This window comes from Phallusia mammillata, chromosome 8, assembly GCF_965637545.1.
Source record: "Phallusia mammillata chromosome 8, kaPhaMamm4.hap1.1, whole genome shotgun sequence".
Lineage (NCBI taxonomy): Eukaryota > Metazoa > Chordata > Ascidiacea > Phlebobranchia > Ascidiidae > Phallusia > Phallusia mammillata.
In genome coordinates this window covers 8605427-8629337 of record NC_137259.1, presented here as the reverse complement: position 1 = coordinate 8629337, position 23911 = coordinate 8605427, and the positions used below count along the sequence as shown (strand labels likewise).

Sequence of the window (23911 nt, the reverse complement as noted above, 5' to 3'; positions counted from 1 at the left end):
TTAGCAAAGTCGCTCGATTTGCTTTTCGAACAAGACCGTATATTTGAAAAAAATATCGAAAAAGCCCAGTCGTATGTGTAAAAAAAACTGATACACATTGCATTCACTCTGGCGTAACAAAATGAAAATAGAATTTGAAGCAGCTGAGGTGTTTTAATGTCCCTACCATTTGCCCTGGTAAATTTAGAAAAACGTGGCACCCACGTTGGAATTGGCAAATAAGTGTGCGACACAGTATGTTACCAGTATTAAAGTATAGCCTAAAACGTCAAGCTTTTATTTGTAAAACGGGTAGAGGAACCATTGATAGAAATATATTACCATACAAACGAAAATTGAGACAAACAGGATGTTCCTTATGCGCGTTATTGCATTACCAAGTGGATTTTGAATAGTTTCCGGTTGGCGTTTTGCAATCAATGCGAAATCAATGTGCGTGATACAAGAAGATGAAATTCCAAGGGGCTTTATAAGGAATACAATCACGGTTTTCAAAAAGTACGATCGCGCTTTTTCAAACATTAGTTGCAGACAGCTTCGCTCGGGGAAATAATACCGATATGCAAAAGTTTGTGATTGTTAGAGTTAGGAGACGATTTTCTTTTCAGCTTTCACTCAATGCTAGAAATATGCCTCTGCAAATATATTTGTTATTTTACTGTGTTGGTTTTACTCTGTCAGCAAACGTGGAGACAAGAAGTTACAGCAAGTTGTATCCGTCTAAAAGTTCATCGACCCTGCAATATTATTTTGGTGCCTCAACTGCGACAGTTTTAAAGTAAGTTAAATTCAAAACCGTATACAGTTGGTTTTACAAACAATGTGGTAAAGGATAAAATAATATGGAAAACCTTGTTTCTTCAATTACAAAATTGTAGCCATCACATTTCCGGTACTATACTAGGCTATACATACACGGCATAACGCAAATTAAAGTTATTTTAAAAAGACGATCGATTTAGTTTGCAAGGATCGAGCAAACGTTTTTTTGCCAACAAACTTGTATCTTCATGTGTTTGACCTGTTTCCAACTATAACACAGAAGTGTTTATAATTGATTCTTTAACGGTAAAGGGCTTTCCTCTCCATTTTCTCAAAACGGTTCTAGTTTTTGTCAAGGTGACCAATGACAGTGATGCATTATACGACTTCCGTTGTTTTCATAACCTTTTCTTTAGTGGTCAAGATGGGCACAGAATGTTCGTGGGTGCTCCTCATCACGGTAACCGGATATCTAACGTCCCCGCCGGTGCTTTCTACTCCTGCGTTGTTTCAGGCAACAACGACATAATGTGTGATACAGCCATCACAACAGGTGAAACGTTGCCATGTACACAAACGACAATACATGACGCAGAGTATTAGCGTTAGTAGCGCTTTGAATTTTTAAATACCAAAAAAATGAATAAAAAGTGTAGAACAATTAACTTTTTCTTTGTATATTGACTGTCCTTTATGTATTGTGCATCTTTTATATGCTTGATACTATGTCGTAGAAGTTTTTCATGTTTAAAACGTCAACTTTTTTCTAGCATTATACCTTTTCTATTAAAACACTTTATGATACCCGATCATTAACATTTTTGTTGTATGTAAATTGAAGTTTCCTGGTGCGTTTGTTTAGCCGGATGTACTCACACTCTATTGTTACTGTGTTTCAGCGAAAGTTGGAGCTATCGGTATGTCAATCGATCAACTGTCAACTGCTGGGGATGTAGCGGTAGGCTGACAAATTAACACACACTTGTTAAAATTAAAAGTAGATTTTAATCACGATGCAAGTTTAGTTGCGCCGATCTAAATTTGACAACCAATACTAGTTTGTGATCAAATGGCGTTTTAAACCAAATGCTAATGGTAAAGTTCGTTTTAAAACACGATTTTTAACAACAAAAACCATGAGGCAAACAGGCGTTACGAATGTAAGGCAGTGATTTCCAACCTTTCTGTTGTCGCGTACGATTTACGCATCGTCACCACGTAAGGCCCATGCTTAGAAAGAAGTATTTTCAATCAGAGAACAGTTACATTCTGAATTTAAAACTCAACACCCTAATGTTCATTCCGTTACTGCTTTGCCATCATCCGATTAATGCGAGGCAAAACGTCATTTCACACCATATTTCGTAAATCATGGTTTAGCTGTAACAATGTCCGAAAATAACAACGTGCACGCTTTTTGCACATGCAGTACACCTTAATTCCAAAATAAAACACACGCCACGTACCACCGTTTGGAAACCACTGATGCGAAAGAAGAATATAAAAAAATCGTGATTTTAAGAATGAGCATTAAATTTTGAACCCTTGTTTTTAATTTCAGTAAAATCTTCGAAATGCTTTGCGTTCCTGTTTTTTGTGTGATATCATAACCAGGGAGTCGAACCGGAACTGAACCCGAACCCGCGAACCGGTTTGAGCGGTTAATTTCATTAAACCCGAACCGAACCCGAACCGCTAATTACGATTTTCTAAAAACCCGAACCGGAGTTGAACCCCGTATTTTGTTTGGCGTTGGACCCGAACCGGTAAAAATGCAGTCTGATTTATATTTTGTGATTTTTTTTCAAAACAGCGCACTGAAGAATACGCGAGATAACACTTAGGGCGTGTCAAAAATAACAGTGCACGGGAATTTTATTTTTTTGAGTTTGGTAAGGCCAGGTAGATGATGGGCAGAATTAAATAGAAACCAATAAAAATTTGAACCAGTTTAAAAACCGCAAACCGGTTCGAACCGGATAATTTGCCCAAACCAGAACAAAACCCGAAAATATACATTTTTAAAAACCTGAACCGAACCCGAACCGAACCTGAACCCAGATGACAAGCGGTTCGACTCCCTGATCATAACCATAGTTTGCGTGATAAATTATGCTTAGACTATTGGCATGAAAACTGTCTTTCAACTACATGGATAAAGTAAAGAAAAACAAATTTAAAATTTCGTGTTTTTAAGATGCTGATAAAACTCCGTCTTAATACCATTTCTTTCATTCTAAGTCCTTCATAGCAAACATAATGAAACTCAGTCTCTTATCAAAGGTATGCGGATCACAGTTTGTGCAATCATGTCCTACTGCTCAAGTTCAGCAAAGAATGATCGGAGTTTGTTACAAGTATGGATCGCAGCTAGAAGAATTACCAACCCCTTGTACATGGGGTAAGTTTCTTCTCGCAAATTTTTTACGTAGTTGGACTCAAATTATATTTTTGTTGTACTCAGCTTGTCCTGGTTCTCAGAGGGTCGATTTGGTGTTTGTGGTTGATGATTCGGGAAGCGTAAAACAAACCAATTTTGACACAGGACTAAAATGGCTGTTGGCTATTGTAGCCAATTTCAAGTAAATGAAACAATTGCAATCAGACAAGCCGAAAAAGACGATTTCGGACTCTACAATTATTGTGTTTATTAAAACCAAGTTATAATTAGTTGATTTAGTTTGTTACATTCCTGGTATATAGGCCTACAGTCTTTTGTGTGTTTTTAGGGATCGAATTGACAACGGGGAATACAGAGTTGCGTTGATTCTATTTTCTGAACGAATAGCAGTATATTTCTCATTAAAAACATACGTACAGGACTACGCTGGGTTGACAGGTAAATTTTTTGTTAAATACAAAAGTGTTTCACAGATGTTTTACATCGCGATTAATAATTTACATTGTATCTTTTTAAGCTGCAATTTCGAAAACCGGCTACATCGAAGGGGGTTTCACGCGCACGGGAACAGCTATTGAAAGAGCAATTGAAGAACTTGCAACCAACGGAAGACTAAGTTCAACAAGATTAATGATCGTTTTGACAGACGGAGGATCAAATGGTAGAGGTCCAACAGTAACCGCGAGCTCAAACGCTGCAAGGTAAATTAATTTCTAAATAGGGAAACTTTGTTCGAAAATTGGTACTGCCAAAACATGAATGTAAAGCTCCACAGAAACACATCAGGCAAAAATCAATTTGTTTTTTTAACAGAGCTGCAGGAATCATTACAGTAGGGGTCGGTGTGGGCGGTTTTAGACAATCCGAGATTGATACGATTGCTGGTTCACCCAATCGAGCACTCACCGCCACAGATTACACTAAGTTAGATGGAATTCTACAGGAAATAGTCGCTGTAATCAAAGAAACCGCTAATTCCGGTTTGGAAGGTAAAATTATACGTAGGTTAGAAAATCTGGCAGGGCATGGGTTTTAAAAATCTAGCTTGCGATAAAAACGAGCTCAAGACGGGATTCTACAGGGCTGTAGCAGAGCTCCACAGATTCGCTTACAAACTTGCCGAAAGTGAAGTCATACACTCCAGCTCATTCGCAAACAAAATGTTCTGCGATTTATGGATTTTTTTAGTCGTACACCTAGATTAAATTTAAACACAAAACACATAAATTTTTACACATTCCCTCCAAAAAAAGTCGACCATTTTTAGGATCCACTTCGAATTCAACCAATGATGTGAGTCAATGCCAACTCGGATTCTCATCTTCAACATCGGTAAATACTTTCATAATTTTTGTGTACCTTTATGATAGAGTTGATTACCTGCCTGTTAGTAACTCGTGGTTTCCGACGTTTCAAAAGCGTTTGGAATGTTACTTAATTTTTTTTTAACTTCTTGCCGATTGTTACTATTTCAGTAGTATCTTTAAAGCCCGCTCAGCTTTTCAAAAGTTCTAATGTTATTCGCATTTCCAGTAGTTTTGTCCTAATGGTTGTTTTTTCGCAAACAAAAATGATTTTCAGATTACTAAACTTGTGGTCGTGGCCCAAACGTCCAGAAACTCTGGAAATTTACATCACAAAAACTAAATGTGTTATTTCAGTCAAACAACCTCTATCTTGGCTCCGTGGGCTCATATGACAGGATAGGGACAATAATGGGATATCCCACACCTGTAAGCAAATCCTCAAAACCACAACTTCTCAACATAACAGGACTAGAGACAATTGCAAAACCAGAAAACCTTACACAGTTGAAAGAAACATATCTTGGTAAGACTTCAGTGATCTCCTTTTTAACAAATCTTGGAAAAATTTGGAAAGAAACAGTTAAGCAGGAAACTAAGGCACTCCAAAACACGCTAACATATTCAGAATCAGGTTACCTCAGTACAATAAAATGGCGTGATGTCAAGAGAACAAATGCCCTGTTACGTCAGAAAACATACCATTGTTCATTGTTATGGTTGAAAATTAAATTAAAATAGCAAATAACTGAATTGTGGCAATGGGAATACATTGTCATTGTAAATATTGCCTTAATTCAAAATAAAACTAGAATTTACTCTTAATCAAATGCAGGTTATACCGTTTTAATAATTCCTAATGTAGGTTATTCTGTTGCAAACGGAAAATTTCAAGGTGGAAACGTCGAGTTTGTTGCAAGCGGAGAACCGAGATACAATTCAAAGGGCCGGGTATGAATTTTCACCTTATTAAAGCCAAACAAAATATTTATTAGTAATTTACAGGTTATAATTATCGAATCAAATCAACTTCCCTTTCCTAAATCTAACTATTACACGGTCCATCCATTTGGTTCCATATGGCAACTTGGAGCTTATTTCGGCCAATCGGTTTTGTCAGTTGATATAAACAACGACAACTTTGATGATTTGCTTGTGTCTGCTCCTCTTTATTCAAGTCAAGGAGGATATGATCAAGGAAGAGTTTTTGTTTACATGAATAATCCTAATACCCCTGGGCCCCAATATTGGGTGAGTGCGTTAGCAAAATATGTGTTGATGAACTCCAATAAATTTACAATGTGTTTAGCAAAATGCCTTTTTTACACCTATAACATTGTTTGGTTCAAATGCAATTGGTTGTCGATTTGGGATGAGTATATCACGTGTTGGTGACGTCGACCAAAACGGTTATGACGACATAGTGATCGGAGCACCAATGGAATCTGTTTTAAAGACTACAAGTGGAGCAGTGTATTTGTATTACGGAAGTTTAAACGGTTTGAGTGAATTACATAAACAAGTAAGTGTAATTAGTTGATAAGTTTCTGCTAAAGTTTAAAATCTAAACCATGTTTCTTTTAAACCATGTGTTCAATCTAACTTCGACAGAAAATACTTGGAAGCTCAGTAGCGGAATCACTGGTCAATTTCGGGTATTCGATTACGAAAGGTCCTCGGCAGGGAATTGACGTTGATGGAAATAAATATCCTGATCTACTGATATCTGCTCCATCCAGTGATAAAGTGATCATCCTGCGTTCAAGACCCGTCGTTGACGTCACAGCAAGTGTGACGATTACTCCATCCTCAGTTGACCTAATGACGTGCCTTAGGTCCCTTAAATGTGCAACAATGAAGGTTTGCATCCGGTCGCAACAACGATCCGCAACTACTGATTCAGCTTATCGTAAGTGTACAAACTTACTTTAAATATTGGTGGTTTCAATGTTTGTTTCTTCGTTAGAAATGGTTACCACGTTATCTCTGGATAATCTCGTTGTAACCGCTACCGGAAAACGGATTCAGTTCGTCGATAACAGCACGACTGCCACGACGTTAACAAACAGCAGATCAGTTAACGATTTATCCCAGTGCTACACTTACGATATACGTTTAAATGTAAGTGATCTTTGCATTTCTACTATGAGTGCTTTACTAAGTTTCTTGATATCATTTACAGTCGGCGGCTTATGCACCAACTGGTGGTTTAAGTTCACAGCCTCTAATCATTACATATTCGTATGATTTTACAACAACACACAAAAACACTCTTCAATCGGCAGTGCTAGATCCAATTGGCTCCACATTTGCACAAGCTGAGTGGTTGGTTAGTACTGGTTGCACTGGTAACAACAAACAATGCATTCATGATCTTGGCTTGTCTGCTGTTTTCTCGTAAGTATTGTTTCTGAAACTTGCACAAGGTATTTTGTTTGTATGTGAAACAACGAAACTTTAGCTACACCTTGTAAACTGCCTGAAACTTTTACCAAATAGAAAATTAGTATACGGGCCGACTTTAAATTGGCTGTAAATAAAACTTTGGTCTTGCGCACTGCCTAACCAGACTAGTTTTTTATTGTCGATCAGAATTCCTTCTTCTCAACCTTATGTAATTGAAAATGGACCCGGTGTAATGACTGTAACAGTAACTATAAGTAACGCCGGTCCGGAACATTCGTTCTTCACAAAGGTGGTCGTTTCTTCAAATGGATTAAGTATTAATCAGGTTTGGTGCATAATTAAAAAGCATAAGCCTTGATTTTGTTCTAACCAATCTTCATTTTGAAACAGATAACAAGTACATGCGCGATTAAAGCTGATACGTTGAGTACTGTTGGAAACGTTGTTCTGGTGATGAATAATCTTGCATCGGTACTGATGAACGGAGAAACGGTAAAACTATTCTGCAATTTACTACCAACGAGTAAAGCAGTGCGCATGAGTGTTCACTTTTTTTCTGTGATATCTAGTGCATTGTCACGCTTGCATACTCTTTGGAAGATTTGAGACGTTCAGCTTCCATTACAAGTCTTTCAATAAGAGCAAATGTGTATTCGGGGTAATGCACTTTAATTATTATAGTTTGTTGAATTGTTTCAGCCGTTTTTTAGGACGTTTTTTTGTCACAGCCGCAATGACACAACTGACCCAAACAGTCGTAATGACGTCATCACTTACAATCTTCCCATAAAGTACCGCGTTGACCTTGTTACGGGAGGGTAAGTTCAAACTTGTGTGTTTCGCTTTGCAAAGTACCAAAAATGTCTCCACGTTATCGAATAATTATTTTGACAAAATAAGAACTTTGTTTGAAAACCATAGCTTGTTTGAAATTACTGATGGAAACTACTGCCCTGTATTGTTTTTGGAAATCCGTTTTATTAAGCTATGACATGATGTAAACGTTTTTGTACTTACAACTTTAAGTTCATTTTGGACACTTCCAATTTTTGCACAGTAGTAACATTAAGCTATTTCCAAATAAAAGTTGATTAAACGTACTTTGTGTAGAACTTCATTTCCCATTGAAACAATCTTTGTTAACCATTCAAGTTCGGCGGATTATATCACGAGTTTAACTCACCCATTGTTAGGAGGAAACCAAAGTGACTTGCAGCATACATTGACGGTAATACCTGAACAATTGTATATATATACATTTCAACTATACCGTTTAATTTCTCGCAAAAGATCGAAAACCGTGGAACGAACTTGTTATCTTCTGCTTGGTTTCATTTTACTTGGCCTGAATCAACCAAAGATGGATTTCCGCTGCTTTATTTATACGATTTCAAATGTTTGGTTGGTATTTAGTTACGGAGACTTTTACTTAATTAAAGAGATTCTGCAGTGCTAATATCATATCCATATTTTTTGTTCTAGCCACAGATATATTGCACTTGCGACGTCACAAACAAAGTAAACAAACATAACATTCCAATGTATGATAATGGAGTGTTTAACCTCTCAGTCAAGTTTCCAACAATTTCTCAAGCAATCCTCACACCACAAATCGTAAGCACATGCATTTAAACGTTTGTTAATAAATCCAAAAATATCTTCAACTCTTTACAGCCTTGCAGTAGTGTATCATGTGGTGTAATAACGTGTCAAATTGTGAACCAATCTGAATTTGCGACAGTGACAGTTTCTGCTCGATACAAACTATGGCTTCCATCACTTTCACAGGTTTGCATGCAAATCAAATTTAAATTTTGAAATTCTATAATCATTGTTGTATTCGCAGCCTGACTTGAGCACAACTTTCTCAAGCGTAATTCTTCTTAACACTTCGGCATCACCCATTGACCCACAAAAGGGGGAAATAACAATTCAAGTATGAGATCTAAAATTTGATACTTTTTGGGACGTTTTGTTTCTGATGTGAATGTAATATAAAAGTTTTTGACAAATTAGTTTTTAAGTATTTTGACAAAAACAAAAACAGAAATTTTGAACTGTAAACATTTTATTTTTAAATGATTGTGTAGTAAACAGCCATTTTTAATAGTTTTGCGTTTAATTTCTGTTGTGTTGTTTTTTAGTTTATTATGAAACATTTGATCATGTTTAAAATATACTTCAGGTGTCATCATTAATTAAAGCTTTCGTGATGGGAGCTACGCAACCAGTAACAAACGGAGGAATTAACATTGGAGCGATTATCGGTGCTATTATTGGCGGTATTGCTCTGCTCGCCATAATTGGTCTTGCACTTTGGAAGGTACAAAATGTATTTTTCTGTTACAACACCTAACCATTTTGTTGCACACCCGAGTGTGTCAGTTGTATCACAAGCCCTAATATTTCGGATCCTAATATATGTATAGCCTACTATTCTTCAAACGCACATGAGCGATAGAAAAAAGAACAAAACCAAGTTGTGTGATCAGAATACTCGCATCAATTTGCCCTGCTTGCTGGTGATCATAATCACATTATACATACCGATGGCAGCAATAACACACGCTTTTATTAACTTTTTAGTTTGGATTTTTTGAAAACGAATACCAGGATAAGCTTGCTCAGGCAAGGGCGCTACAGGAAGGCACTGAGGATCCGGGAATGAACAACGTTTCTCCCGATGTCACTAAAAGCACAGCTGATCTTGTGGAAGAATGAACTTTTTAAAGTTTCATATGCTTTCAAAGGTTCTAGTAAACTTTGAACTAAACCATTTTTTTAGTCCAGCTGATAGTGGAATTTTGCGAGCGATCTATCAACTTTGACTCAAAAAGCATCTAAACTTGCCTATTTATATCGATTTGTTGTGTCTACTGGTATGCATATGTAAGTAAAATCCTGTCTTTATTAATTCAAAGGTTGTTTTTTGCTAAATTTGATATATTTACTGTAATGTTACACAATTTTTTTCGTGAGAAAAATATGATACAGGTGCCTTTATGCATCAAATTGAGTCAAAACGAAAACAAACTACTTGTGGCCCAAAGAGTTTGTCCACTGATTTTTGTTGGACGTGTGTCAAAAACCACATTTTATGTTCATTTACTTGTCACTGTTATTGTTTGCACTTATACCGTAGTTTGTGTGTTGTGCTTAACGCTTACTTTAGTAATTCGCTTTCTTCAGCAAGCCGCTAACGTTTGTTTGTCAGACATATATTTGAAAAGTTTCAGTAAAATACTCAGTCAAATGTTAAAAATGGATATGTTACATGTTTGTCAGCATTGGCGTCCGCAGGAAAAATACAGGGGAGGGCAAAACTATCGTCACATCGCCGTTCGATAAACGGTATTTCAGAACAAAAATCATCTGACTGTGCTACTCATTCTTGCCAATCCCAAAGTAGCAAAATAATACAATAAACACAATATTAAACATCACTGAAGTATGTGGTAGGTTTGCAAATACTTTTTAACGGAAGTAGGATTTACATTGACGAACCTTCAGATGTAACAACAAATACAGTGAAGATATCACATAATGCCTGTTTGACACATCCATCAATGACGTAATAATATGTTTGTTACCGAACTATTGTTAAGTAATAATGTTCGATTCATTTAATTTGTGCCCCCTCTTGCCCCCCGCTGCGGACGCCCATGTTTGTCAGACATATGTTTTGAAAAGATTCAGTAAAATACTCAGTCAAATGTTAAAAAATGGATATGTTACATGTTGTGCTTAGGTTGTCCAAACCATATTGTTGTTTTAAAAGACAGCCTGGAAAAAAACGGATGTTGCCCAGTGTAATGCGAAAATTTAGCGGTTGGGTAAAGCAAAGATTATTTCTGGTTACACCAGCGGATCAACATCATTAACCAAAAATATGATGTGGTGTGTTTGACGTGCCACGGGGTTCTTAAACACTTGGAAGTGTCCAGACGACGACTTGAAATTTGTACAGTTGATCTATTTCAATACTTTTTTAACTGGTCACCGAACTAGTGGGCGAAACAGATTGATCTCGCAAAGCTGTCTTCGAGTGTTTAATGTATTTGTAAAATATGCCCACTCTTTTTTGGATGAAATGTTAACCCTGTATAGTGTAGGGTTGCCATATTTTATGAAACACAATCCCTGACAAAATTTATCTCGGTTGCGTGAACCCAGTTTTTCTCAAACTTAAAGTCTAAATGTGTTGACGTAAGTCTGAATGTGTATTTCAGAAAAACGAAAGTTGATTGCAGAATTTTAGCTAGTTATGCAAAATTGCGCATAACAATGATCCAAATCTGACATCACAGACAGGACAAAAACATTACAATTGTGCGCGAAGAATTGCATTTTTGTTAGTTGTCATGAAATAAAGCCTATTGTTTAACAATGGAGACGGTCGATTCTCACTTTCACTTTGATTTCAACTTATCCAGTTGCACAAACTGACGCCAAATAAGGATATAGAATTACTTCCACCTTTTCGAGGTCCCCGCAAAATGCCCTAAAGGACCGCGGACCCCAGTCTGAGAACCGCTGCGTTGACCATTTTTGCGATCCAAACACTTCTATTCCGGAATAAACTAGAATATTGGGAAGTCACACGGACGGCGACACGAGGAAACGTTACATACGATACTCTGATCCTTGTCAATTAACTTTCTGCGCAGGCTTCTGTTTAGTTAAGTTATTTTTTAACCAAAAAAATTAAACGATGGGAGTCACAAGGACCTTTTCAAATTTGAAGAAAAATGCCTCTGTAAAAATGTTCTGATGTCTCACGCATTCGACTTTTAGTTGTGAGTTAGTTCCCTGCATAATAGGTACACAGTTAAATGAAAGTTCCCACGTTCTCACATAGCTCCGAATGCTGTGTTTTCTTGAGACGCGGATTTTTATTTGTGTATTTAACGCATATTGTTAAATATCTAGTAACAAACAGGTATTGTTACGCGCGCACACACATCAAACAGTAACAGGTACGTTAACCTGCGCGCCGCCAGTTTACCTCTTATCGTTTCATGGTATAGACGCGGTTGTAGCTATCTACTAGAAACTTTCTCCGTTGGTACATTAATTTTATAATATATACAAATAATTTTTCTTGAATTCCGGACTTTTAGGTACATTTTGACATTTCTCCCTGACGCAAATTTAAACACTAAATTCCCTGACATGTCAGGGAAAATCCGGACGAATGGCAACCCTAGTATAGTGCCAATATAGTAAGTTACATGCTATAGGTGTCTTTGGTTGTACAAGCAGATATGCGCTTGCAAATTGTTTTGTTTTTTTTCCTGCGCTGGTTTAACGTTGACTGCAAACGTGGAGACAAGAAGTCACAGCAAGATATATCCACACTAGCAGTCATCGACAGAACAGTTCGCATTCGGTACATCAACCACTACTATTTCAAAGTAGGTTTGTTTTTAAGTGGTTTATGATAAAGCAAATGTACAGGAAAACTTGTTGAAAAAGTAAAAACGAGTTACGAAATGCCAGTTAAGATCGATCTGTCTTTTTGATTGTGTACATTGCGATGAAGGTTAATATGTGTTGGTGTTGGGTAAGTTATTTTGCCCAATTTTGTACATACTTCAGCTTCTAAAAGATGAACCATTAATTGTTTATTTTGGAGAGAAAGGTCACGCCGTTGGGATAACAGTCGATCAAGTATCATCTTTTGTAGAAGTAACGGTTGGTTAATAAATAAAAATATTAAAAAGATACTTTATATACACTCACTCACACTGTTGTAGCAATTTAGTGTTTACGCTTAAATAATTCTTTATTGATTGCAAGTACGACAGCCATGACGCGCGTAAGCACCTTCCTGTGTCGCCACTTAACAGTACTAAGCAGAACAACGTGCCCTGGTAGCCGTCCAAGACGAGGTTTTGCCGCCCAAATTTAATAAACTGTGCCACTACGCCAATTGTTGTGGTAAATTTCGCAACCGATGTTTTCTTAGTGCAAGGGAGTGCTGGAAATAAATAAACTAATAATATGGGTGGTAAAACGTAGCACCCACCTTGAAATTGTCAAAGTGTGCGACAGTAATCAGATTTAAAGTATAGCCTAAAAAGTTAAGCTTTTTGTTTGTAAAACGGGTAGAGGCAGTACAGTTAGAGAGTATATTACATTAGCGTGTCTTAGAAACGAACTTTGGAACGATTTTGAAACAACGGGATTTTCCTTACGCGCGTCATTGCATTACCAAGTGGATTTTGAATAGTTTCCGGTTGGCGTTTTGCAATCAATGCGAAATCAATGTGCATGATACAAGAAGATGAAATTTCAAGGGGCTTTATAAGGAATACAATCACGGTTTTCAAAAAGTACGATCGCGCTTTTTCAAACATTAGTTGCAGACAGCTTCGCTCGGGGAAATAATGCCAATATGCAGAAGTTTGTGATTGTTAGAGTTAGGAGACGATTTTCTTTTCAGCTTTCACTCAAAGCTAGAAATATGCCTCTGCAAATATATTTGCTATTTTACTGTGTTGGTTTTACTCTGTCAGCAAACGTGGAGACAAGAAGCTACAGCAAGTTGTATCCGTCTAAAAGTTTATCGCCCTTGCAATATTATTTTGGTGCCTCAACTGCGACAGTTTTGAAGTAAGTTGAAATCAAAAGCGAAAACAGCATTTTTAAACAAGTTTTTTTTGGTTTTACCGACTAACTGGTAAAGGATGAAACAATCTGAAAACCCTTCGTTAATTCAATTGTGAAATTGCATTACATTTCTGCTATACTATAGGCCAGCGCAGTGCATGGTCGGCAACAGCTGGTCCGCGGACCGTATGCTTTTTCAGTATAACGTTTTAAAGCATTTTGCCCGCGCTCCCCGAGGATGATAAACAAATTATTGCGCTTTTATTGCTAAATATTTGTAATTTTATGAAGCCGCGACAGATTTTCAGTTTCAAAAACGGCCAGTACAAAAAAGGTTGCCGACCCTTGCTATTGGCTACATAATGGGCACAAAACAAATCACAAATTATTTTATAAAGAGAATCCATTTAGTTCGCGGGTCAACAAATTGTAAACATGTATTTGTATCAAATTTTTAAACAGAACTGCGAAAATTCTACATGTATCTTTAAGTGTTGCCCTATTTCCAACTATAACACAGAAGTGTTTTTAATGCATTCTTTAACGGTAAAGGGCTTTCCTCTCCATTTCCCCAAAACGGTTCTAGAGTTTGTCAGGGGAGCCAATGACAGTGATGCATTATACGACTTCCGTTGTTTTCACAACCTTTTCTTTAGTGGCGAAGGTGGGCACAGAATGTTCGTGGGTGCTCCTCATCACGGTAACCGGATATCTAACGTCCCCGCCGGTGCTTTCTACTCCTGCGTTGTTTCAGGCAACAACGACATAATGTGTGATGCAGCCATCACAACAGGTGAAAACGTACACATTATGCAACTCCCCGATTCCATTTAGTAGCGCTTTGACTTTTCAAATATCAAAAACTGAAAAAACATGAAAAATTTTTATCAAGCAATGCAATTTTGACTGTCATTAGTGATAATGTGCATCTTTTATATGCTTCATAATTTCGCCGGTGACAACAAATTTTTTATGTTCAAATTTTCCAGCACTGCCTTCTGCGATTAAAATAGCCCGATGTACTCACACTTTATTGTTGCTGTGTTTCAGCGAAAGGCGGAGCTATCGGTATGTCAATCGATCAACTGTCAACTGCTGGGGATGTAGCGGTAGGCTGACAAATTAACACACACTTGTTATGGGTCCCCTTTCCTGAAGAAGGCATCTTGAATTCACTATGTTTTTTTTCTTGTTTTTTTCGTTTTTTCCCGTTTTTTTCGTTTTTCTCCGGTAAAGTTTGTCCATGCACTTTTGGCATGAAATCTTTAGTGGATTTGTGTGAAACTTTCACAGCTGCTAGATATGGTCATGTAGATGTGCCATCTGCTTCGTTTGACTTGATAGCTCCGGTATTTACTGCGCACCACAAACAAAAAAATTCTGTGATGTAATAGTGTTTTAAACTTTTAAAGGTAACAGAACATCGTTTGGTTATGCATTGCTTGGTGGTTGTTTTTGCAAATGGAAGTTTAGCGGGTGTTAACAGTCCTATGACGTCAGCAACGTTAACAAATACTGCTAAAAACACCTCTAGTGGTCAAAATTGTAAACATTGGCCGATTTGGATAAAATTTTACCATTGTTGATTGGGTCATTGTGGTTTAATGTTTATACTTTTGGTACTACCCCATCAGTTACCCCAATAACCCCTCTAAATGGGTGAGATTTTTAAACAGTGTCGAAATTAAATGAAATTTGGACAACTTGTAAAATTTGTTATTGGTAGGAGCTGTTTGTTGTGTTTAACCCAGTAGCCCTAATGCTTACCCCTCTAGCCCCCAAAATGGGTGAGTTATTTTAACAGTGGTGGAATTGGCTTAAACTTGTACAGCTTGTAGAATGTTCCATTTATTGTTGTTGATTGTTGTGTTTTACCCTGTAGCCCCCGATTTACCCCCATTAACCCCTATCATAGGTGAAATTTGTAAACAATGTCGAAATTGGATGAAATTTGGACAGTTAGTAGATTGTGCCATTTTTAGGTAAACATTTGTTAAGTTTTACCCTACAGCTGCAACATTTATCCCACTAGCTCCCTAAAATGGGTGAATTTTCAAACAGTGTCGTAATTGAAAAACGATTGCTGTGCTTTACTTTATTTTGCAACTATTTACCCTTCTTTCCTATAAAAATGAACATTAAATATATTTTCCTATAGGACAAACTTTAAACAATGTTTGAATTGAATCAGATTTGCATGGTTTGTACTTTTAATAACATGATTATTTAAGCCCAGTACTGGTCACTTTTTTTACAATACCAAAATTACTGATAGTTATCTCTTGAAATGCATAGTTTTTAACTTTGCATGTGTGGAGACCCTTGAGTTTCTGCCTGCAGAAACAACTATGCTTATAAAAGACAACGGTTAATATGGGACTCATATAAAATAAGTGTAGGGAATATATTAACGTTTCAAATAGGCTATAGTGTATATGCAATGGAAAAATGTGCTCAACCACCCTTCTGGGTAAAAGTAGATTTTGATTACCGATGCAAATTTGGTTACGCCGATCTAAATGTAAAATATTATTTTGAGATCCACTAGCGTTTTAAACCAAATGCTTTCAATAGTTCATCAAAAAAGGCAAAAACGTTTTAAAAAGTTGTGGGATTGTTGACATCCTGCTCACTCAGCATCTTATCAAAGGTATGCGGATCACAGTTTGTGCAATCATGTCCTACTGCTCAAGTTCAGCAAAGAATGATCGGAGTTTGTTACAAGTATGGTTCGCAGCTAGAAGAATTACCAACCCCTTGTACATGGGGTAGGTTTCTTTTTTCAACTGTTTGACGTAGTTGGATTCGAACTATTTTGTTGTACTCAGCTTGTCCTGGTTCTCAGATGGTCGATTTGGTGTTTGTGGTTGATGATTCGGGAAGCGTAAAAAAGACCAATTTTGACACAGGACTCAATTGGCTGTTGGCTATTGTCGCCAATTTCAAGTAAATAAAACAACTGTAATCATGCAAAAAGGACGAATTGGGACCCTTTGAACAATATTGTGTATATTAAAACCTAGCTAAAAATTGTTAATTTAGTTTGATACATTCCTGGCATACAGGCTTTCTTGTTTCTTGTTTTAGGGATCGAATAGACAATGGAGAATACAGAATTGCGTTGATTTTATTTTCTCACCGTGTTGCAGTATATTTCTCATTGAACACATACGTACAGGACTACGCTGGTTTGACTAGTAAGTTGTTTGTTTAATACAAAATAAAACTGTTTTACATAAGTTTTGTAATGCGATTATTAAAAAAAATTACTCTTTTAAGCTGCAATTTCGAAAACCGGCTACATCAAAGGGAGATCCACGCGTACTGGAAGAGCTATTGAAAGCGCAATTGAAGAACTTGCAACCAACGGAAGACCAGGTTCGACAAGGCTAATGATCGTTTTGACAGACGGAGGATCAAATGGTGAAGGTCCTACAGTAACCGCGAGCTCAAATGACGCAAGGTAAATTTATTTCTAAATAGGAAAACTTTGTTGGAAATTCGGTTGCTGCCAAAACATTAATGTACAGCTCCATATATACACATGATGTGAAACCATTTTTTGTTTGTACAGAGCTGCAGGAATTATTACAGTAGGAGTCGGTGTGGGCGGTTTCAAACAATCCGAGATTGATACGATTGCTGGTTCACCCAATCGAGCACTCACCGCCACAGATTACACTAAGTTAGATGGAATTCTACAGGAAATAGTCGCTGTAATCAAAGAAACAGCTACTTCCAGTTTGGAAGGTACGTAAGTTAGAAAATCTTGCAAATCCCGCTGAAAGTAAAGTCACTAGCACTGTTGCCTGCGTCGTATGCTGCACGTTTTTTAGCCTGTGACTTGCCGACATACACATAATTTGCTGTTCAATAATTTATAAAATATTTTACGTAAATCTAAAACATAATTTTAAACAAATCAAGTCAGTTTTTTGCATATTCCCCTTAAACATGAAAAGTCGACCTTTTAAAGGATCCACTTCGAATTCAACCAACGATGTGAGTCAATGCCAACTCGGATTCTCATCTTCATCATCAGTAAGACTTTTATAATGTTTGTGTAACATAGGATAGATTGGATTGACTTCCACGACTTGTTTATTTTCCTATTATTCAGTAGTAGCATTAAAACCGGCTGAGCTTTTCAAAAGTTCTTATTTTATTTGGATTTCCACTAGTTTTGTAACAAATGGTTTCGTGGCCCATAAGGCAAGAAACGCTGGTAGTTTACATCAGGGGTGTGCAACCTTTTTTACTTTGGAGCCAAATACAATTGCCAAAATTAGATCGCGGGCCGCACCTTTATATAACACAAGGTGATTTTACTTTTTGCATACCAAATATGCTTAACTAAAAGTAAAATTCGCATTTGATTCCAGCTACATGTTACCAGGTCACATAAAAATAGCACCGAGCGCATTAATCTGCTCAAAAATATGTAATAATTGGACTCGTTTGCCAGTATAATTGAATTCCAAGGGTCTCTGCGGGCCGCACAACCATATTTCAAGGGCCGCAGGTTGCACACCCCTGGTTTACATCACAAATACTGAAATTTGATTGTGTTATTTCAGTCAAACAACCTCTATCTTGGCTCCGTGGGTTCATATGACAGAATAGGGACAATAATGGGATATCCCACACCTGTGAGCAAATCAACAATTCCACAACTTCTCAACATAACAGGACTAGAGACAATTGCAAAACCAGAAAACCTTACACAGTTGAAAGAAACGTATCTTGGTAAGACTTTAGTGATCTACTTTTTAACAAAACTTGAAATAATTCAACTTGCCTAAATCCAGCTTAGAATCAAACAACAGATAAACAGAATACTCCCGCCAAAACGCGCTGACGCAGTGGTTCTTAACCTTTTTATCACGGCCGAACCCCTGCGATATTCTTCAGCCTTTGGTCGAACCCCAACAAGTTACATCCTGGATTTTTAACTCATTCTTTCCGGCAATTTTAAGTTTTTACAAAAACGAAGCATAGTATTTTTAGCAACGGTGCACAAACATGAAAAAGATGAAGTAATACGTTTTTGCTGCCAACAAAATTTTGTTGTTTTGCTGCCTACAAACAACGCACACAATGCTTTTTGTTACGTCACAAAAAAGAAAACAATACCTTAAGTGCAACCTTCCAGTGTTTTGATGTTTAGCAAACAAACTTTTCTAGCGACCACAGAACTATAAAGTTTGACTAAAACGAGTAGTTAGACTCCAAAAGACCTTCATCGAACCTCTGATTCAGGGTGGCCGAACCCTGGGGTTCGATGGAAACCTGGTAAAGAACTACTGCGCTAACGCCTTCAGGTTATACCTAAGTGCGAAGGAATGACGTGATGTCAAGACAACAAATGGCCTATTACGTCAGAAAAGATACCATTGTTCAATATTGTGCTAAAAAAAAACTTTAGCGGCAGTAGGTACACCTCGCCATCATTTTACAAACATACGAGCACCATCTGTTTGTTCTAAAGTAAACCAGTCTACTTTTTGTCAATTCCTGGCGTAGGTTATTCTGTTGCAAATGGAAAGTTTCAAGGTGGAAACGTTGAGTTTGTTGCAAGCGGAGAACCGAGATATAATTCAAAGGGCAGGGTATGCATTTATTTAAACTTTATTAATGCCAAACGAAATAATTATTTCTAAATGACAGGTTATAATCATCGAATCAAATCAACTTTCCCTCCCTACAACTAATTATTACACACTTCATCCATTTGGTTCAATGTGGCAACTTGGAGCTTATTTCGGTCAATCGGTTTTAGCAGTTGATGTAAACAATGACAACTTTGATGATTTGCTTGTGTCTGCTCCTCTTTATTCAAATCAAGGAGGATATGATCAAGGAAGAGTTTTTGTTTACATGAATAATCCAAATGTCCCAGGGCCTGCATATTGGGTGAGTGCATAAGCAAATGTTGATGATATGTGTTGATGAACTCCAATAAATTTACAATATGTTTAGCATAATGCTTCATTTACACCTAAAATACTATTTGGTTCAAATGCAATTGGTTCTCGATTCGGGATGAGCATTTCACGTGTTGGTGACGTCGACCAAAACGGTTATGACGACATAGTGATCGGAGCACCAATGGATTCTCGTTCAATGACTGCAAGTGGAGCTGTGTATTTGTATTATGGAAGTTTAACAGGTCTAAGCGAGCTGCATAAACAGGTCAGTTTCATTCAATAGAATTCAATAGAAATTTTTTAAGTTTAAAATCTAAACCACGCTTCTTTTGAACGATGTGTTCAATCTAACCTCGACAGAGAATACTTGGAAGCTCAGTGGCGCCATCACTGGTCAATTTCGGGTATTCGATCACGAAAAGTCCTCAGCAGGGAATTGACGTTGATGGAAATAAGTATCCTGATCTACTGATATCTGCTCCATCCAGTGATAAAGTGATCATCCTGCGTTCAAGACCCGTCGTTGACGTCACAGCAAGTGTGACGATTACTCCACCCTCAGTTGACCTAATGACTTGTCTTAGATCCCTTAATTGTGCAACAATAAAAGTTTGTATCCAGTCTCAACAACGATCCGCAACTACTAATTTAGCTCATCGTAAGTGTACAAGCTCACTTTAAATATTTGGTGGTTTTAATGTTTGTTTCTTGGTTAGAAATGGTTACCACATTATCTCTGGACAATCTTGTTGTAACTGCTACTGGAAAACGGATTCAGTTCGTCGATAACAGCACGACTGCCACGACGTTAACAAACAATAGGGCAGTTAACGATTTATCCCAGTGCTACTCTTACGATATACGTTTAAATGTAAGCAATCTATGCATTTCTACATTGACTGCTCTACTCAGTTCTTTCGTATCATTTTCAGTCGGCAGCTTATGCAGCGACTGGAGGTTTGAGTTCAGAGCCTCTAATCATTAAATATTCGTATGATTTTACAACAACGCACAAAAACACTCTTCAATCGGCAGTGCTGGATCCAATTGGGGCCACATTTGCACAAGCTGAGTGGTTGGTTAGTACTGGTTGCACAGGTAACAACGGAAAATGCATTCATGACCTTGGATTGTCTGCCGTTTTCTCGTAAGTATTGTTAAGTAACTTTTACAAGGTATTTTGTTTTCATGTGAAACCGCAACTTTAGCTGCAACTTATTACCCATCGTGTAAAATTAAGTGCCGACTTTAAATTGCGCACAGTGTAAACGGACTTGTTTCATTTTGTGGTTCAGAATTCCTTCTTCCCAACCCTATGTGATTGAAAATGCACCCGGTTTGATGAGTGCAACGGTAACTATTAGCAACGGCGGTCCGGAACATTCGTTCTTTACAAAGATGGTCGTTTCTTCAATTGGATTGAGCATTAATCAGGTTTGGTGTATAATTGAAAAGCATAATCCTTGATTTTGTTCTAATCAACCTTCATTTTAAAACAGGTGACAAGTACATGCGCGATTAAAGCTGATACGTTGAGTACTGTAGGAAATGTTGTTCTGGTGATGAATAATCTTGCATCGGTACTGATGAACGGAGAAACGGTAAAAACCTTCTGCAATTTACTACCAACGAGTAAAGCAGTGCGTATGAGTGTTCAGTATCTTTTTTTGTGTCATTCAGTGCATTGTTACCCTTGCATACTCTTTGGAAGATTTGAGACGTACAGCTTCCATTACAAGTCTTTCAATAAAAGCAAATTTATATTCGAGGTAAAGTACTTTGATTATTATAGTTTATATTATGGGCGTCCGCAAGAAATAATACTGGGGAGAGCAATACTATCGTCACATCGCCGTTCGAGGATATTTCAGAACAAAAATCATCTGACAGTGTTACTCATTCTTGCCCATCCCAATGTAGCAAAATAATACAATAAGTACAATATTTACTATCAGTGTAGTATGTGGTAGGTTGAAAGAAGATTTTTTACCGAAGTGGGACTTACATACACGAACCTTATTAGATGTCATTTTTCTTTTTTCCCACGTGTCTATCACGAAGTATTTGCTACAAACAAGTTGCTGGAACAGATTGTTTCTGGCAAAATATATGGCGTAGACTATGTCATGGCTCATATAAATTGAATTTTTCGAAAATTTAGTTTCATTTCATATGAAAATTAAATGTTTTGTTAGTCCTTATTTTTGGGTTCATGCCGATGGCAACCCTGTTTATATAGTTTGTTAATTGTCAACATTTTTCACGACGTTTTCTTGTCACAGCCGCAATGATTCAACCGACCCAAACAACAGTAATGACGTCATCACTTACAACCTTCCCATAAAGTATCGCGTTGACCTTGTTACGGGCGGGTAAGAATAAATTTGTGTGTTTCGCTTTGCAAAGTACCAAAAATGTCTCCACGTTATCGAATAATCATTTTGACAAAATAAGAACTTTGTTCGAAAACCATAGTTTGTTTGAAATCACTGATGGAAACTACTGCCCTGTATTGTATATTTATAGCAATTCGTTTTAATAAACTTTGCCTACACAATTAAACTTTCTTTTCTTACAGTAATAGTTCTTCACAGTAGTATTATTGGGCTATTACAAAATAAAAGTTGATTAAACTTGCTTTGTGTAGAACTTCATTTCCCATTGAAACAATCTTTGTTAACCATTCAAGTTCGGCGGATTATACCACGAGTTTAACTGACCCATTGTTAGGTGGAAACCAAAGTGACTTGCAGCATACATTGACGGTAATACCTGAACAGTTGTAGCTGTATTCATATTTCAACCATATCGTTTTATTTCTCGCGAAAGATCGAAAACCGTGGAACGAACTTGTTATCTTCTGCTTGGTTTCATTTTACTTGGCCTGAATCAACCAAAGATGGATTTCCGCTGCTTTATTTATACGATTTCAAATGTTTGGTTGGTATTTAGTTACGGAGACTTTTACTTAATTAAAGAGATTCTGCAGTGCTAATATCATATCCTTATTTTTTGTTTTAGCCACAGACATATTGCACTTGCGACGTCACAAACAAAGTAAACAAACATAACATTCCAATGTATGATAATGGAGTGTTTAACCTCTCAGTCAAGTTTCCAACAATTTCTCAAGCAATCCTCACACCACAAATCGTAAGCACATGCATTTAAACGGTTGTTAATAAATCCAAAAACATCTTCAACATTTTACAGCCTTGCAGTAGTGTATCATGTGGTGCGATCACGTGCCAAATTGTGAACCAATCTGAATTTGCGACAGTGACAGTTTCTGCTCGATACAAACTATGGCTTCCATCACTTTCACAGGTTTGCATAAAAATTAAATATACGTTTGAAATATTCTGATCATTGTTGTATTCGCAGCCTGATTTGAGCACAACTTTCTCAAGCGTAATTCTTCTTAACACTTCGGCTTCACCCATTGACCCACAAAAGGGGGAAATAACAATTCAAGTATGATATCTAAAATTTGTTAATTTTTGAGGGACGTTTTGTTTCTGATGTGAATGTAATATAAAAGTTTTTGAACACAAACTTTAAACAGTAAACATTTTGTAACGATGTGTAGTAAACAGCCATTTTTGATAGTTTTGCGTTTAATTTCTGTTGTGTTGTTTTTTAGTTTATTAGGAAACATTTGGTCATGTTTAAAATATACTTCAGGTGTCATCATTAATTAAAGCTTTCGTGATGGGAGCTACGCAACCAGTAACAAACGGAGGAAGTAACATTGGAGCGATTATCGGTGCTATTATTGGCGGTATTGCTCTGCTCGCCTTAATTGGTCTAGCACTTTGGAAGGTACAAAATCTATTTTTCTGTTACAACACCTAACCATTTTGTTACACAGCCGAGTGTGTAAGTTGTACCACAAGTCCTGATATTTCGAAACGAAAAATATATGTAAAAAATGATCTAAACCATGTTTTAGTAATCAGAATACTCGCATCAATTTGCCCTGCTTGCTGGTGATCATAATCACATTTCCTATTACATAAACCGCTTTTATTGACTTTTCAGTTTGGATTTTTTAAAAACGAATACCAGGATAAGCTTGCTCAAGCAAAGGCGCTACAGGAAGGCACTGAGGATCCGGGAATGAACAGCGTTGCTCCCGATGTCACAAAAAGCACAGTTGATCTTGTGGAAGAATGAGCTTTGTTTTATTCGCTTTCAAAGGTTCTAGTAAAATTTCAACTAAAGCAGTTTCGAGTTCCACAAATAGTGGAATTTTGCGAGTGATCTAGCAACTTTGACACGAAAAAACATCTAAACTTGCTTATATATATAGATTTGATACGTCTACTGGTATGCATAAGAAGTAAATTTTCATTAACGAAAGAGTCACATTTCCTAACATTTAATTTTTAACATGTTGCTTATCATGTTTGCTAAAATTCAATTTTATAATTTTCAACAACTTACTGCAATCCGTACAAAAACGTATAAAATCGTCATGACTATACGGATTGGTTTTG

At 37.0% G+C, this 23911-nt stretch overlaps 2 protein-coding genes across 2 annotated transcripts; both read left to right on the top strand.

Moving 5' to 3' along the window:
• The first annotated feature begins 364 nt into the window (after nucleotides 1–364).
• Nucleotides 365–10694, top strand: LOC145205295 (integrin alpha-2-like). The gene is made up of 27 exons (XM_080077985.1): nucleotides 365–778; nucleotides 1179–1315; nucleotides 1662–1720; nucleotides 3046–3163; nucleotides 3227–3344; nucleotides 3492–3601; nucleotides 3681–3864; nucleotides 3977–4152; nucleotides 4431–4495; nucleotides 4825–4993; nucleotides 5333–5418; nucleotides 5473–5718; nucleotides 5777–5989; nucleotides 6079–6376; nucleotides 6434–6588; nucleotides 6650–6864; nucleotides 7060–7198; nucleotides 7264–7365; nucleotides 7443–7531; nucleotides 7602–7691; nucleotides 7984–8101; nucleotides 8164–8274; nucleotides 8356–8487; nucleotides 8548–8661; nucleotides 8720–8809; nucleotides 9059–9196; nucleotides 9460–10694. The coding sequence occupies exons 1-27, from the start codon at nucleotides 561–563 to the stop codon at nucleotides 9592–9594; spliced, it is 3825 nt and encodes a 1274-aa protein (XP_079934111.1). The 5' UTR covers nucleotides 365–560; the 3' UTR covers nucleotides 9595–10694.
• A 5495-nt stretch (nucleotides 10695–16189) lies between these two features.
• LOC145204730 (integrin alpha-2-like) lies at nucleotides 16190–23606 on the top strand. The gene is made up of 22 exons (XM_080077321.1): nucleotides 16190–16253; nucleotides 16314–16431; nucleotides 16573–16682; nucleotides 16765–16948; nucleotides 17060–17235; nucleotides 17462–17526; nucleotides 18063–18231; nucleotides 19009–19094; nucleotides 19153–19398; nucleotides 19465–19677; nucleotides 19773–20070; nucleotides 20129–20283; nucleotides 20345–20559; nucleotides 20708–20846; nucleotides 20912–21013; nucleotides 21093–21181; nucleotides 21695–21784; nucleotides 22060–22177; nucleotides 22434–22565; nucleotides 22626–22762; nucleotides 23159–23234; nucleotides 23454–23606. The coding sequence occupies exons 1-22, from the start codon at nucleotides 16190–16192 to the stop codon at nucleotides 23586–23588; spliced, it is 3117 nt and encodes a 1038-aa protein (XP_079933447.1). The 3' UTR covers nucleotides 23589–23606.
• Nucleotides 23607–23911: the final 305 nt, after the last annotated feature.

Coding starts and splice junctions, on each gene's coding strand:
- LOC145205295 (XM_080077985.1), top strand. CDS start 561: ATGCAAAAGTTTGTGATTGTTAGAGTTAGGAGACGATTTTCTTTTCAG. Junction 7,366..7,442: donor TACTGATGAACGGAGAAACG/GTAAAACTATTC, acceptor TGTGATATCTAG/TGCATTGTCACGCTTGCATA. Junction 8,662..8,719: donor GGCTTCCATCACTTTCACAG/GTTTGCATGCAA, acceptor TTGTATTCGCAG/CCTGACTTGAGCACAACTTT.
- LOC145204730 (XM_080077321.1), top strand. CDS start 16,190: ATGATCGGAGTTTGTTACAAGTATGGTTCGCAGCTAGAAGAATTACCA. Junction 19,399..19,464: donor TCCCAGGGCCTGCATATTGG/GTGAGTGCATAA, acceptor CAATATGTTTAG/CATAATGCTTCATTTACACC. Junction 20,071..20,128: donor AACTACTAATTTAGCTCATC/GTAAGTGTACAA, acceptor TTTCTTGGTTAG/AAATGGTTACCACATTATCT.